Source organism: Mizuhopecten yessoensis, unplaced genomic scaffold (assembly GCF_002113885.1).
Source record: "Mizuhopecten yessoensis strain PY_sf001 unplaced genomic scaffold, ASM211388v2 scaffold11173, whole genome shotgun sequence".
Classification (NCBI taxonomy): domain Eukaryota; kingdom Metazoa; phylum Mollusca; class Bivalvia; order Pectinida; family Pectinidae; genus Mizuhopecten; species Mizuhopecten yessoensis.
The window spans coordinates 1364430-1378841 of record NW_018408916.1 but is presented as its reverse complement, the minus strand read 5'-3'; the positions used below and the strand labels follow the sequence as shown (position 1 = coordinate 1378841).

At 35.7% G+C, this 14412-nt stretch overlaps 1 protein-coding gene across 2 annotated transcripts in view; it reads left to right on the top strand.

Annotated features, from left to right (window-relative positions):
- Nucleotides 1–14412, top strand: part of LOC110467430 (NADPH-dependent diflavin oxidoreductase 1-like) — a 16948-nt gene that overhangs the window by 344 nt on the left and 2192 nt on the right. For both annotated transcript variants that reach the window (XM_021524593.1, XM_021524594.1), the window contains exons 2-14: nucleotides 1865–2001; nucleotides 2174–2251; nucleotides 2837–2934; nucleotides 3102–3200; nucleotides 3405–3506; nucleotides 4261–4470; nucleotides 8105–8226; nucleotides 9129–9301; nucleotides 11313–11360; nucleotides 12071–12178; nucleotides 12340–12538; nucleotides 13018–13077; nucleotides 13669–13787. In XM_021524593.1, coding sequence (XP_021380268.1) covers nucleotides 1867–2001; nucleotides 2174–2251; nucleotides 2837–2934; nucleotides 3102–3200; nucleotides 3405–3506; nucleotides 4261–4470; nucleotides 8105–8226; nucleotides 9129–9301; nucleotides 11313–11360; nucleotides 12071–12178; nucleotides 12340–12538; nucleotides 13018–13077; nucleotides 13669–13787 — 1551 coding nt within the window. In that variant the 5' untranslated portion in view covers nucleotides 1865–1866. The remainder of the gene's footprint in view (nucleotides 1–1864; nucleotides 2002–2173; nucleotides 2252–2836; nucleotides 2935–3101; nucleotides 3201–3404; nucleotides 3507–4260; nucleotides 4471–8104; nucleotides 8227–9128; nucleotides 9302–11312; nucleotides 11361–12070; nucleotides 12179–12339; nucleotides 12539–13017; nucleotides 13078–13668; nucleotides 13788–14412) is intronic.

The window sequence follows — 14412 nt, the reverse complement described above, 5'->3', positions numbered from 1 at the left end:
CCCCCCCCATAAATGTACATTAAAGTATTCGTGGGTGTGATAACGCGCCGAAAAACCCCGGTTCAACTCTTCTCTCTGTATATTCACCAGGTCCAGTACACTCTGCCGATTGAGCTATATAGCTGTAAAGACCTATAATAGCTCTATTGACCTATCTGAAATAGGTCTTTTGAGCTATTTTCAAGTGATTTTCTTTTTTAAGGAAAACGAAACAATGTCGCTTTTAAAAGAAGATTGTATCATTAGGTTGATAACAAAAGACATTAAATATAAGGATTCTTTTTATAAAATAATGATGTAAAAAAAATCGGAAATTTTACATTTATGAAAAATGAAAATAAACATCTAACTGTATGCTTTTTGTAGTCAACATTACCATAAACCTTATTGTTTTATGCTTTAATTTAATGAAAATTGAAATCTGAGAAAATATAGCTCAATACAGCTATAATGTATAGGTGTATATAGCTATATAGGTCTTAATATCTATATAGCTCAATCAGCACAGTGTACTGGACCTGTTCACACTGGCTAATTTAACAAGTTGCATTATATGTGTAAACGAACATTTTCAGGTTCATCATTAACTGTCATACCGCAGACAAGAGGCTGAAATTCTGTCATAAATTAATAATTCATTAGGAATACCACTGAAGGGGGCCATGGGATCGTGACCCTCTAAACTGAAATTGACCCCTCCATGCTCCAATTTTCTTTTTAATTTTAATGTAGAATGCATGGCCCCTCTTAATTTTGATATGATTTTATTCAAAATTGCTGAAAATGGCCCTGACTGCTCTAAAATACCAGGATTTTCCCAGTTACATGATAATGTAACAGTAATAAAAAAAACTATGATATGCTTCAGAAAATGATTACAATAGGTTTTGTTATTTGGTGTTTTCAATTTGTGACAGAATTTCAGATTCCTTTGTTCGCATCTGAAAATTAATATATGTTGCTTTGAATGACAAGTTTCCGTGCCCTTAATGAGAAGATTGCCGAAAAATGAGAAGAGCAAAATTAAATTTCATTCACATTGTTTTAATAACATTTAGTCTTTAATTTTACTTCAGTAGTCAGTTTGCGATCACTTCTATTTCCCCTTCTCTAGATCTGCAATGACAACTTAAGTCAACCCCATTAAATTTTGACGCAAAATAAACAACAAGTTTGCACTACAAAGTTTCTGTTTCTTTCTATCTATAACAAGATTGAAACAGAACATCAACTGAGAAACTGCTATGGTGCAAAAAAATATCGAAAAGTAAAGTGGGAAAAATTGATTTTCAACTTGAATACATATCTCCTTCATTTTAGATAATAGCTGTTGCTAAATGTTTTGCATGTGATAAAGTTAAAAAAAAATGTCGTCCAACCCAACCATGTGACAAGTCACATTATTTTGGTAAGCAGATTACAAGGAGCTGTGTTATGCAATTTTCACATTGAAAATTGACCTTTTCCAGGTGTGTTTCTATATTATTATAATCTAATAAAAAGTAAATAGCAAAAACAATAAAAGAAAAAAAATCTACAGCCATTTAAGTTAAAAAAGTATAAACTGACTTGTTATTGTGCCTCAATATTCCGAAGTGTAAAAGAATTGTTTACCTTTTCTAGTACTAATTACTGATGATGTCGACAAACTTCCGGTCTGCTTGCAGCTATGAACAAATTATCAGGTCAAAGAAACTGGATCTAGACCTCTCATGATATTTAAGTGTTATTGAAATGATGGGTTTTCAACCAAGTATAATATATTCTTTTAATAGTTAGGGTATCATCAATCCCTGATAGGTGGGATTGTCCCTTGTTTTTGAGACACAAACTAATTTATATCCTTAAACTTTTCATTTTACAGGGATGGACGACAGAAAGCTGTTGATTTTATATGGAAGTCAGTCGGGGACGTCGCAAGATGTTGCAGAAAAAGTGTACAGGGAGGCCAAGAGGAGACATTTTGCCACAAGAGTGATGTCTCTTGATTCTTACACAGTGGTAAATCTTTGTTGCTCAAATATTTCTCACAAGTTATAGGGTAATGATTTTGACATTTTGATAGCTGATGCAGTATATTTCTAGGACAAAATATGTACATGTTTCTTAACAAAGGTACAAGTCGGAATTTAGAGGTCTCATAAAGTATACAATATGGTTTATTTCCAAACAGGCAAACCTGTTACAGGAGGGGCTGGTAATATTTGTGTGTGCCACTACAGGACAAGGGGACCCCCCCGACAATATGAAGGTAAGTGTTGGCAGACATTGCTATCCTATAGCTACTGGTGAGTCGGTGTATGTGCAAGAGATTTTATACCCCACCATCTTTGACATTGATCTATAACTTGAGGACATATGTATGTATTGATATATATATCTAACAGGAAAATTGCATGGCCAGACCAGGATTCGAACTTGAGACCCCCAAACTCTAGATGAACACTCTAACCAATTGAGCTACTTAGCTTGGTTGCTGGGGATCAACCCAGTCTAGTTCCTCTACACACATAAATTACATTTTATGCATGTAGGTGTTTTTCAATTCAAACAGCTCTAGAATATCTAATGAACTTCATTGGTCTTATATTTGCCTATCATATTTTTTCTCTGGGTGTAAGAATTTTTATTCTAGGCCTAAAATATAAATAAGGCTTATAGCATGTAATGAGTAAGGAACAATATGTTGTCTGTTCTCAAAACAAAAACAAGTTTTCCATTTTGATGCAGATGGATCAGTATGGATATATATATATATATATATAATGTCTAATAAATGATAACTCTTGTTTTCTGCGTCTACATGAAGTTCTTACTGATGATTTGTCTGTTTCAGTTATTTTGGAGATTTATTCTGAGAAAAAACCTTCCGTCAAATTCTTTGGTCAATCTCAAGTATGCTGTTTTAGGATTAGGTGACTCATCCTATCAGAAGTAAGTACCAGTTATTAAATTGAAAGTTTCATATATATTTTTTTTCAAAACCTGAAGATTTCTTACCAGTTCATCATGTGTCCTCTAATCCACCACATGAATGTGCGATTGTTGCTGGGAGTTTTCTTGATGCACCTTTTTCTGTATGATTGATTTTGTTTTTGCAGGTTCAATGTGATAGCCAAAAAACTATTCAAGCGTATTCAGCAACTAGGTGGCCAGAGTCTGGTCCCTGTGGGTCTGGCTGACGACCAACACGACCTTGGGTAATGTTCATTTCTTACAATTTACTTTCTCACAATCTGTTTTAAACATTCAAGTGACATTATTTTTCGATAATAGTCAATTAACTTCTACAATTATTCACAGGTAACAAATATCATTTTCAATCCTTTTCATTAATCTTATGAGAATTTGATGTAAAGTGGTCACAATATATAATATTTTATTGTATTTGTTACTTTTCACAGGCCAGATGCAGTTATCTACCCTTGGTTGACTTCTCTATGGAATCAGGTCCTCAGTCTTTCCCCCCTTCCCCCAGGATTGGAGATAATTCCTGGTCATATAAGGTAACACAGATTTCACATATGTTGTGAATGTCCAGTTAAGTACATACCGGAACAACAATAAACCAACCTCAATCTTCTCAAAAACATTCCATGTAAGAATAGAGCTGCTCTGTCAAATATTCTACTGCTTAAAAATAAAACCAATAAAAGCATAATCCTATTTATGAAATGAATCATTGAAATGGCAGATGGAGGATAGAGCCACCCCTACCCCAAGACCTCAAGGAGGGGGTAACAAATGAAGTTCTGGAGTTCGGTTCCCCTCCTTTTAGTGACTGAGTATGCCACTGACTAGGTCTTGCATTTATATAAAATCAGATGCATTTTGTTAGGATCTTTGCTGAAATCAAACATAGAAGGCATCTATGTATTGAATGTCTTCTTTTTTAATCTCAAGTTGTTAACTTTTCATTTATGGCTTTATGCACATATTCTTGATTTATACTAATTGTGAGTAACATTTTGTAGTTGTAACAGTCACTTGGTACTGACTTTGCTATAGAGAAGATTTCTAAAATTTCGGTCATTAGAACACTGGGTTGTTCTTTGTTCAATTTATGTTGTGATACTGACTGCAATTTTATAGAAAATTTTAATATAGGTCCCAATCCAGTACTTCTTGTCCCGAGTCCAAAGTAGCATATCCTAGCAAAGGATGTATTACAAATGTAGACCTCGAAGTTTGTTATGTCATTATTGCATGATCAGTATCTAAAAATCAGTAAATGGATTTTTGTTTTCTTATTTCAAACAGACCACCTCCAAGATACAATGTGCTATTCTCTGAGGAGTCCAGCAAAGTTCCAGATCTGTCTGTGTTTAGACTTGGTAACCAGGGAAACAATGCCTACAGCCAATCAAATCCATTTTATGCACGTTTGATATCAAATAACAGAGTTACAAGTGAGGACCATTTCCAAGATGTCCGCCTGGTGCGACTGGATATTCAGGGTTCAAATATCAGGTACTCGTAAAATTGATATTTACGTGTTAAAATTGTTCTTTTTAGCCCACCATCATCAGCTGGTGGGCTTTTCAAATCACCCTGCGTCCGTGGTCCGTCATTCCACCCGTCCGTCCTTAACCAATTCTTTTTAGCGCTATTTCTCAGAAAGTACTGGAGGAATCTTTATCAAATTTCACATATAATAATAATAATAATAATAATTGGAGGTTCTGATATACCTCTTTATCACAACCTAGTTCGTCTCAAAGTGGTTCACAGATTATTATCCGTGGTTATAGGGCCTTGGCAACCAGCCAATACATTTCTCAACTCCCTGGGGAGCATACAGCTGGAGCTGCCATTTCGGCGCTTACAGCTAGCATTCAACAATTCTAGCACTGCCCAACCACGTACTCATTTACAGCTGAGTAGACTGGAACAAGCAGAGTAAAGTATCAACTCATTGCCGTGCCGTGGCGCGAACCTGCAACCATTCGGTCACGAGCCTGGCGTCCTACCACTGGACTACCGTGACTCCATACCGTAGGTCCCCCATGATCCCTTGTTATGCATATTGTTTTTTGGGACTGATTGCAAAACCAAGATGGCCGACAGGCAGCCATCTTTAATTTGAAAATCATAGTTTGTTAGCGCTCTTTATCAGAATGATCTGGACATCTTTCTCAAATCTTACATGAAGGTCCCTCATGATCCCTAGTTACGCATATCTTATTTTGGGACAGATTGCAAAACCAAGATGGCCGACAGCCAGTCATCTTGAATTTGAGAATGAAAGTTTGTTAGTGCTATTTACCAGAATTTATCAGAAGGATCTTTCTCAAATTCAACTGAAGGTTCCACATGATCCCTAGTTATGCATATCGTTTTTTGGGACTGATGGTAAAACCAAGATGGCTGACAGCCAGCCATCTTGAATTTGAAAATGAAAGTTTGTTAGCATTATTTCTCAGAATGTTCAGGTGTCTTTCTCAAATTTCACATGCAGGTTCCCAACGGTTCCTAGCTCCACATTTTGAATTTTAGGGATGATTGGAAAACCAAGATGGCAGGTCTCATTGAATTTGGGAGTAAAAGTGTTTAACCATATTGCCCAAAAAGTCTTGGAGGGATCTTTCTCAAATTTCACATGAAGGTTCCTCTTGTTCTTAGTTATGCATATCAAATCATATTGGTCGGCCGTCTTGTTACGGTTTAAGTTTGTTATCGCTGTTTCTCAAAATTTACTGGAGGAATTTTTCTAAAATTTGATATGTAGGTTCTCCTTGGTCCTAAGTTGTGCATGCTCAAAATATTGATTAAGATGGTGGATAGGCGAACTGATTGAACAGATAAGACAAAAGAAGAGAAAATATCAAACTGACTTAGAACTAATGAAGATGGTACTATGGTGCGCCCAAGATCCCTCTGGGATCTCTTATTAAAGGTTAGAATGATAAAAAAGTTAAGGATGGATGAGAAAAGTCTCGACGTTTTGAGACCTGTATACAGATGAGCTTTGACAATCAATCCCCACCCATTCTTAGTAGATCATCTGGTCATTTCCATTCCTATAATAATCTAGTCACATTTATTACTTCTGGGAAAGGGCTTTACATAAGTTGGACAACTTGTGCCCAATCCCTTTTGTATATTAGATGCAAATAAAAATATGTTTAAAAAAGTTACTTCATCCAAAGTCGAATTATCCTGCCACCTTCCTTCCTTACAATAGTGGCTAGTTAGTGAGACAGCTGAATTTCTTAATCCAGTCTGTCTTCTAAAACAATGACTTTATAGTGGGGAGGTAAGATGAGTGTTGGCTTGATAGTGGGACAACCAGGCAAGTTGTGGCCAGATATTGGGACAACCAGATTAGTGGTGTCTGGATATTTGGACAACTAGATTATTGGTGGCTGGTTAGTGACACAGATAAGTGGTGGCTGAATAGTGGGACAACCAGATTAGTGGTGGCTGAATAGTGGCACAGATAAGTGGTGGCTGTATAGTGGGACAACCAGATAAGTGGTGGCTGAATAATGGGACACCAGATTAGTGGTGGCTGAATAGTGGGACACCAGATTAGTGGTGGCTGAATAGTGGCACAACCAGATTAGTGGTGGCTGAATAGTGGCACAGATTAGTGGTGGCTGAGTAGTGACACAGATTAGTGGTGGCTGAGTAGTGGGACAACCAGATTAGTGGTGGCTGAATAGTGGCACAGATAAGTGGTGGCTGAATAGTGGGACAACCAGATAAGTGGTGGCTGAATAGTGGGACACCAGATTAGTGGTGGCTGAATAGTGGGACAACCAGATTAGTGGTGGCTGAATAGTGGCACAGATTAGTGGTGGCTGAATAGTGGGACAACCAGACTAGTGGTGACTATAGGTAGTGGGACAACCAGATTAGTGGTGGCTTGGATAGTAAGATTACCAGTGGTGGCTGTATTGACTAGCCCCAACCCTATAAACCTACATCAAACAACACAACTTGGACCTGTTATGGATGTGTTGTAACTCATTAGGTTTCCCGATTACCTTAGTCTGTTACACAGAAATCAGTACAGAAGGTCACTGTTGAAAGCCCTGTTATACAGGTTTCCTGATCATAACTACACCAGTTCAGTTTATGTCGACGGTCACAGCAGCTCTAGTTGAAAGTCTGGTTTATAGAAATTTCAGATTATATAGAGTTTGGTTAAGGATATATGTTACCTTTCTTTGTCCTTTCCAAAAGTCAAACGAGTTCTTTACTGAGAATTTATAGTAAGATCATGTAAGATGAGTGATGACATGGATTTGATTAAAGAATGACGCATAACAAATTAATACAAACATTACTAATGATAAAGTTGTTCTTACACTTAGAAACAAAAAATATATAACCCTGCCACATATATATAATAGTTTTGTAAGGTGTGCTTTATCATATACATGTAGGTATAAGAGTGGTCAGGGGGCAAACTCACTTTTCACTTAAAGGCAGTCAGTTTCTTTTCCCCGTCTAGATGTGAAAAGTTATGGGGTCATCATATGGGTTTTCTCTGGGTACTTGGGTTTCCTCCCACATTCACTCCCTCTGCCTCCTACCATCGGGGGAGGCCAACAGAATGGATTCATAGATGTTGATCAAACTGGTTCCACTTCTATTGTAAAATAAGCTAAATTTTTAATACAGGTGTTCAAAATGTATCCTTCAGATGTGTTCTACTTTATAAGCACTGCCACTATTCATGCAAATATATATAGCCCTCTGAAGTTAAGATGGCATTCATATCAGTTATAAATTCCTTTGTTATATGATGACATCATTGTAATGTTGGGTACCACTTAGCCTCCATTTAAGGTGGCTTTTCTATTAATTAAACAAGCATGCATGCTATGTATACTAAAGCTAAATGCTGATATGAATAAATTTCATTTTCTATAAAATTGAAGTATTTTGAAAATGGTAAAAACAAGTACAAAATGCATGGCACAGCTTTCACTTGGCATTCATAGTCAATATGAATGCCAAATGCATTATGACAAATTCAACATCTTGTGCAAGCTTTATTATCATAATATGCTTGTCAGGTTCTGATGTTAAAAAAATTGTTGTGAATGTATGTTAAAGTATTAATTATTTTTAATTTATATGATTAAATATTCAGTTTCTCCCCGGGAGATGTTGTCTCATTAGCACCACGGAATTCTCAGGAAAGTGTAGATGAGTTTATACAACACATGAAGCTCTCACCAAATACCCTGTTCACTCTACAGCAAAATGATCCAGGTACGAGACAGCAGTGCTACAACGTTTAGTACACATATCATTTGTTGACATTTAATATTGTTACCTAAAATTTGCGGGTATAGTGCGCACTCAGGTATAGTGCGCAGGTACGTTTTTGTGGTCAGATTTGAAAAGAAAGATTTTTTTTTAAAAATAAATGATTTTTTTTAAAATATATTTTTTGGGGAAAAAAATCTGAAAATTACCGGTATCAAACTGGAAAAGTAGCAATCAAAGGTAGCTTGGTGTTTGTAACACCGATTAATTAACTCATTCTCATGTATGATATAGAGCTAAGAATGGACCAAAAGAGGTATATAACATGTTAAAATGTCGTCAAATGTTTTAAGCTCTGTCAGTGTGATCGTTATTTTGAATTTATTCTTCCAAACAACAGTTTCAATAGCTTTAATATTTCATTTACTGCTCACACTGTACGGCAACCTGATTGAAATCATCTGTTGCATGGCTTCGTTTACATTGTACTACGACTGAACAGGCATATATTACAAAGTTTCCGAAGCCATGTCTTTAACTCATTCACCCCTGAAAATTCATAATGAACTATTCCAACCTTTGAATTGGAAGAGTTAAAATGTGTATTCTAAATTTACTTTATTGCATTATTATATTTGATAGAATCTATGTTAAAATTATGGAAACTTTGGAATTCCATTTTTAGGACAGTGCATATGATATGTCCACGTGCAATCATATTAACCTCCCCTTCCCTCTGGGTTGTGTTGGATTTCTGAGAGGAAATGTGATGGATTGCATTGATAATGTAACAAACCAACAGATGAAACAAAAGGAAAATAATCTCCTAGTTATAATGAAAAGTGTTCCTGCAGCATCTTGTTTTGTAAGCTCTAAATGAATAACAATGTGATACTGTGTTTCAGATATACCTCTGCCCTTCACCCTTCCTCACCTATGTACTGTGAGCTATTTACTCCAACATTACCTGGATATCAACTCAGTGCCACGCCGTTCATTCTTCGAACTTCTTGTCTACTTCGCTGATAATGAGTTAGAAAAGGAAAAGCTTGAGGAATTCTGTACAGCTGAAGGACAGGTACTTATAACAATACCAAGAAAAGGTGTAATGGCTATCATAACCCTTAAAGAATGTGTGTTTATAACAATAACAAGTAAAGGTGTAATGGTTATCATAACCCTTAAAGAATGTGTGTTTATAACAAAAACAAGTAAAGTTGTGATAGTTATCATAACCTTTAAAGAATGTGTGTTTATAACAATGCCAAGTAAAGGTGTAATGGTTATGATAACCCTTTAAGAATGTGGGTTTATAACAATAACAAGTAAAGGTGTGGTGGTTATGATAACCCTTAAAGAATGTGAGTTTATAACAATAACAAGTAAAGTTGTGATAGTTATCATAACCTTTAAAGAATGAGTGTTTATAACAATAACAAGTAAAGTTCAGATAGTTATCATAACCTTTAAAGATTGTGTGTTTATAACAATAACAAGTAAAGTTGTGATATTTATCATAACCCTTAAAGAATGTGTGTTTATAACAAAAACAAGTAAAGTTGTGATAGTTACCATAACCTTTAAAGAATGTGTGTTTATAACAATACCAAGTAAAGGTGTAATGGTTATCATAACCCTTAAAGGAATGTGTGTTTATAACAATACCAAGTAAAGGTGTGATGGTTATGATAGCCCTTAAAGAATGTGTGTTTATAACAATAACAAGTAAAGGTGTAATGGTTATGATAACCCTTAAAGAATGTGTGTTTATAACAATAACAAGTAAAGGTGTAATGGTTATGATAACCCTTAAAGAATGTGTGTTTATAACAATAACAAGAAAAGTTGTGATATTTATCATAACCCTTAAAGAATGTGTGTTTATAACAATAACCAGTAAAGTTGTGATAGTTATCATAACCTTTAAAGAATGTGTGTTTATAACAATAACAAGTTAAGGTGTGGTGGTTATGATAACCCTTAAAGAATGTGTGTTTATAACAATACCAAGTAAAGGTGTGATGGTTATGATAACCCTTAAAGAATGTGTGTTTATAACAATACCAAGTAAAGGTGGAATGGTTATGATAACCCTTTAAGAATGTGTGTTTATAACAATACCAAGTAAAGGTGGAATGGTTATGATAACCCTTTAAGAATGTGTGTTTATAACAATAACAAGTAAAGGTGTAATGGTTATGATAACCCTTAAAGAATGTGTGTTTATAACAATAACAAGTAAAGTTGAGATAGTTATCATAACCCTTGAAGAATGTGTGTTTATAACAATATCAAGTTAAGGTGTGGTGGTTATGATTACCCTGAAAGAATGTGTGTTTATAACAATACCAAGTAAAGGTGTGATAGTTATCATAACCTTTAAAGAATGTGTGTTTATAACAATACCAAGAAAAGGTGTGATGGTTATGATAACCCTTAAAGAATGTGTGTTTCTAACAATAACAAGTTAAGGTGTGGTGGTTATGATAACCCTTTAAGAATGTGTGAATAACAAGTAAAGGTGTAATGGTTATGATAACCCTTTAATAATGTGTGTTTATAACAATAACAAGTAAAGGTGTGGTGGTTATGATAACCCTTAAGGAATGTGTGTTTATAACAATACCAAGTAAAGGGGTGATGGTTATGATAACCCTTAAAGAATGTGTGTTTATAACAATAACAAGTAAAGTTGAGATAGTTATCATAACCTTTAAAGAATGTGTGTTTATAACAATACCATGTTAAGGTGTGATGGTTATGTAGCAATACCAAGTTAAGGTGTGATGGTTATGATAACCCTTAAAGAATGTGTGTTTATAACAATAACAATGGGTCATTCTGAATTTGTAAATAAAGGTAATCAAGACAAAATAAGGGAGATAACTCATAAATCACTGATATAATGTTTAAGGTGTTTGTTAATGTTTTTTTTGTTTGTTTCTCTATTGTTTTGCTGTCCATTGACAATTTCTTTTGCGACATCTCCTTAAGTTTAGCAAATTACTTTGCATTATTTTGGAACAGGAATTTATCTTTTCATCTGTTTTGTGAATATGTTTAATGTCTCGAAATTGTTCTTGTTTCAGGAAGAGTTGTATAGTTACTGTAATCGGGTGAAGAGGACTATCTTGGAGGTAAAAACACATGCTAACTGGTTAGTTAAAGGACCTTTGTAGAGAGAATTCAGGGTTCGGGGCGTGACGCCATTTTTACAATGGAAGTTTTACACAGTCATGTATTTGCAACAAAATGTACATGTAGTGCATGTTTCTTTATTACTGTAATTCAAATTTATTTTAAACTTCCATCTCAATTGAGCCATCAATACAGACTTAAAATTAGCAATGAAAATAGCAGACACATTGCTCATGTTGCTGGAAATATCGCTGATGATCAACTTGAAGATGGAATAAATGTACTGTGAAACCTTAATATAATGCTAATTGATACCAAAGTTTTACTTTCTACGGAAACAAACCGACTGGTCCCCTTTGCCAAGCTATGACAGACTCAGCAGCTTGACAAATTAAAGGGACTCGTCGGTCTTAAAATGTTGTGACATGTTTAAAACATACATTGTTTGTGTAGAAAGTAAAACTTTGATATCACATATTTCCAAACTGATGAATCTTATTGAAGATAATTGTTTCATTTGCCACCCCCTATATCGACAACATATTTCAATGTCCATTTAAAACCCCCCAAAAAAAACACAATTCTATTATACATTTCTCTCGATCTATTACCAGACCCCTTTATAATGCTAAAATTTCTTGGTACAAAGGGTGGAGTTATAACAAGGTTTTACTGTATTGTCTATGTCTGTAATGTGTTTGTTGAACAGGTGCTACAGGATTTCCCCCACACCAGTGCCAACATTCCGTTTGAGTATCTGTTTGATGTGATTCCTCAGTTACAACCGAGAGCCTTTTCTATAGCGTCATCTCTACAGGTAAGAACATTTAGTGAAGTGGTACCATAAATCAGGTAATTGTTGTAGTAGTTCAATACAAGGTACTGTGTTAAATTGTAGAGAAATCACAAGTTGATAACAATGAGTGTACGCTTGTGTGTTTTCTGATATTGTTCTGACTGGTGTATTCCTCGTTCAAGGCACATCCTGAAGAGATCCAGGTTTTAATGGCTGTCGTTGAGTACCGGACCAAGATGTTCCGTCCCCGACGAGGTGTCTGTTCCACCTGGTTAGCTGGTCTAGATCCCAGGAAAGGTGTGCATGTACCTGTGTGGGTCAAACGGGGCACTATCACATTCCCTACTGACCCTGCAACACCTGTCATCATGGTGGGACCCGGTAAGAATCGACATTATTTATCATATCACTGTTTAGGATGAACAGATTTCTCAATTTGGATGTATGAGTTTATAGCTATGCAATAATATTTTGATTTTTTTTATAGCGTAGCCAGATTGACACTGATATTAAAGCATAGCAGAATTGACAGTGATTTTAATGCCAACATGTATATATTTAACAACTTGGTGTACATTCACTTTACTGGTGGTTTGTCTAAGGATGGTGAAAGAGTGCACATAGCACTAGTAATTGAAAGTAAATCTAATGAAAATTGCTACATAGTTCCTTTTTTGAATTTACAAGTAATTTTGTTCGTAATATTTTCTGTAACAAAAATAGCTATTAGAAAAAAAGTAGAAATTGTGAAATTCAGTTCCAATTGGTTCCTTTAAAATATGAAAAACTGAGAAACCAAATAGGCAAGATAAACTACAGAGTAAGATACATTTTACAGTAAGTAATCATTCTGGTTTCAGGGACAGGATGTGCCCCCTTCAGAAGCTTCATCCAGGAGAGAAGCAGTAAACAGATAGCAGGTAACAAGACTCCTTCACAAGTGTACCCACAGGTCCTAGGCTGACTTGTTGTCGTCAATTCCAGGCTTGTGTTTCTAATACAATTTTTTTCAATACAGTAAAATGTATGTGATTAATACATTATCTAGCCCAGCTCATTGTTAACTTAAGGCTTCAATAATTCTGGACTTGCAGAAATTGTCAAACTAAATTTTCTAAAGAAGGCTAGACCTTTCTAGTAAAATGATGTCTGCATAGAGCTCAAGTGTAATGCTGTTATGTCAAAGTTATACATATTTCAGTGAGGTGACACTTTAAAATTGGCCCTGATTGGCTCCATCATCTGTGGGCGCCATCTTTATATCTTGATGACCTTTATTGTTGCGAGGATGGAAAATCCTGATCAAACATGTTCTTACAGGCTGAATTAAATGAAAACATCCAGATTGTTTCGTCGATTTCATGATTTGGTATATGTTTTTAATGCTTTTACACACTTTGTATGTGACCACTTATACAGGTATTTGAAGTCACTGAGGTAAGAGGGGGGCTTATTTCCTCAATGAAAGTATTTAAGTACATATGTACTTGTTCTATGATTGACGTTTTTAGGTAACATCCTGTACTTTGGCTGTCGTAATCAAGAAAAGGACTTTTTCTGCGCGGACGAGTGGACGTCTTTGGTGGAGAGAGGTCTACTTACGCTGTACACGGCCTTTTCCAGAGATCAGGTCAGTGAGGACAGGGAACAGTGATGAGTGGGGGGAGGCTAGGGGTGTACTAGATTTAGATCTTTGTTAGATTGTACTTAACACCTAGAGCAGCATGCATACAGATCACTGGGTGGGATGAAAACTTATCCTGGGTAGATCTACTTTTATCTGACTGAGATTGTACTAAGCACCTAGAGCAGCATGCATACAGATCACTGGGATGAAAACATATCCTGGCTAGATCTACTTTTACCTGACAGAGATTGTACTAAGCACCTAGAGCAGCATGCATACAGATCACTGGGATGAAAACTTATCCTGGCTAGATGAATAACTAAGTTCTCAGATCATGCTCAGGACAATGCTGTCTATAAAAAAACACTCATTGTTGTATTTCAAACAGACACACTTATTTAAATTAAATACTGATAGGGAGATTGAAACACACCTCATAGCCTTCAACTTCAAACTGTACCTGTATATACAAATTGTAGGTACGGAGATAACGTTTGTTATTCTTGGCCGTGATAGATATATCAGTATAAAACACTTCACTCAGCAGGCGCGTAGCTAGCCCCTTTACCATGTGTAAGCCCCGACATGGGGTTGCCGAAGGCAGCCCCCCCCTCCCCCCCTCCCCCCC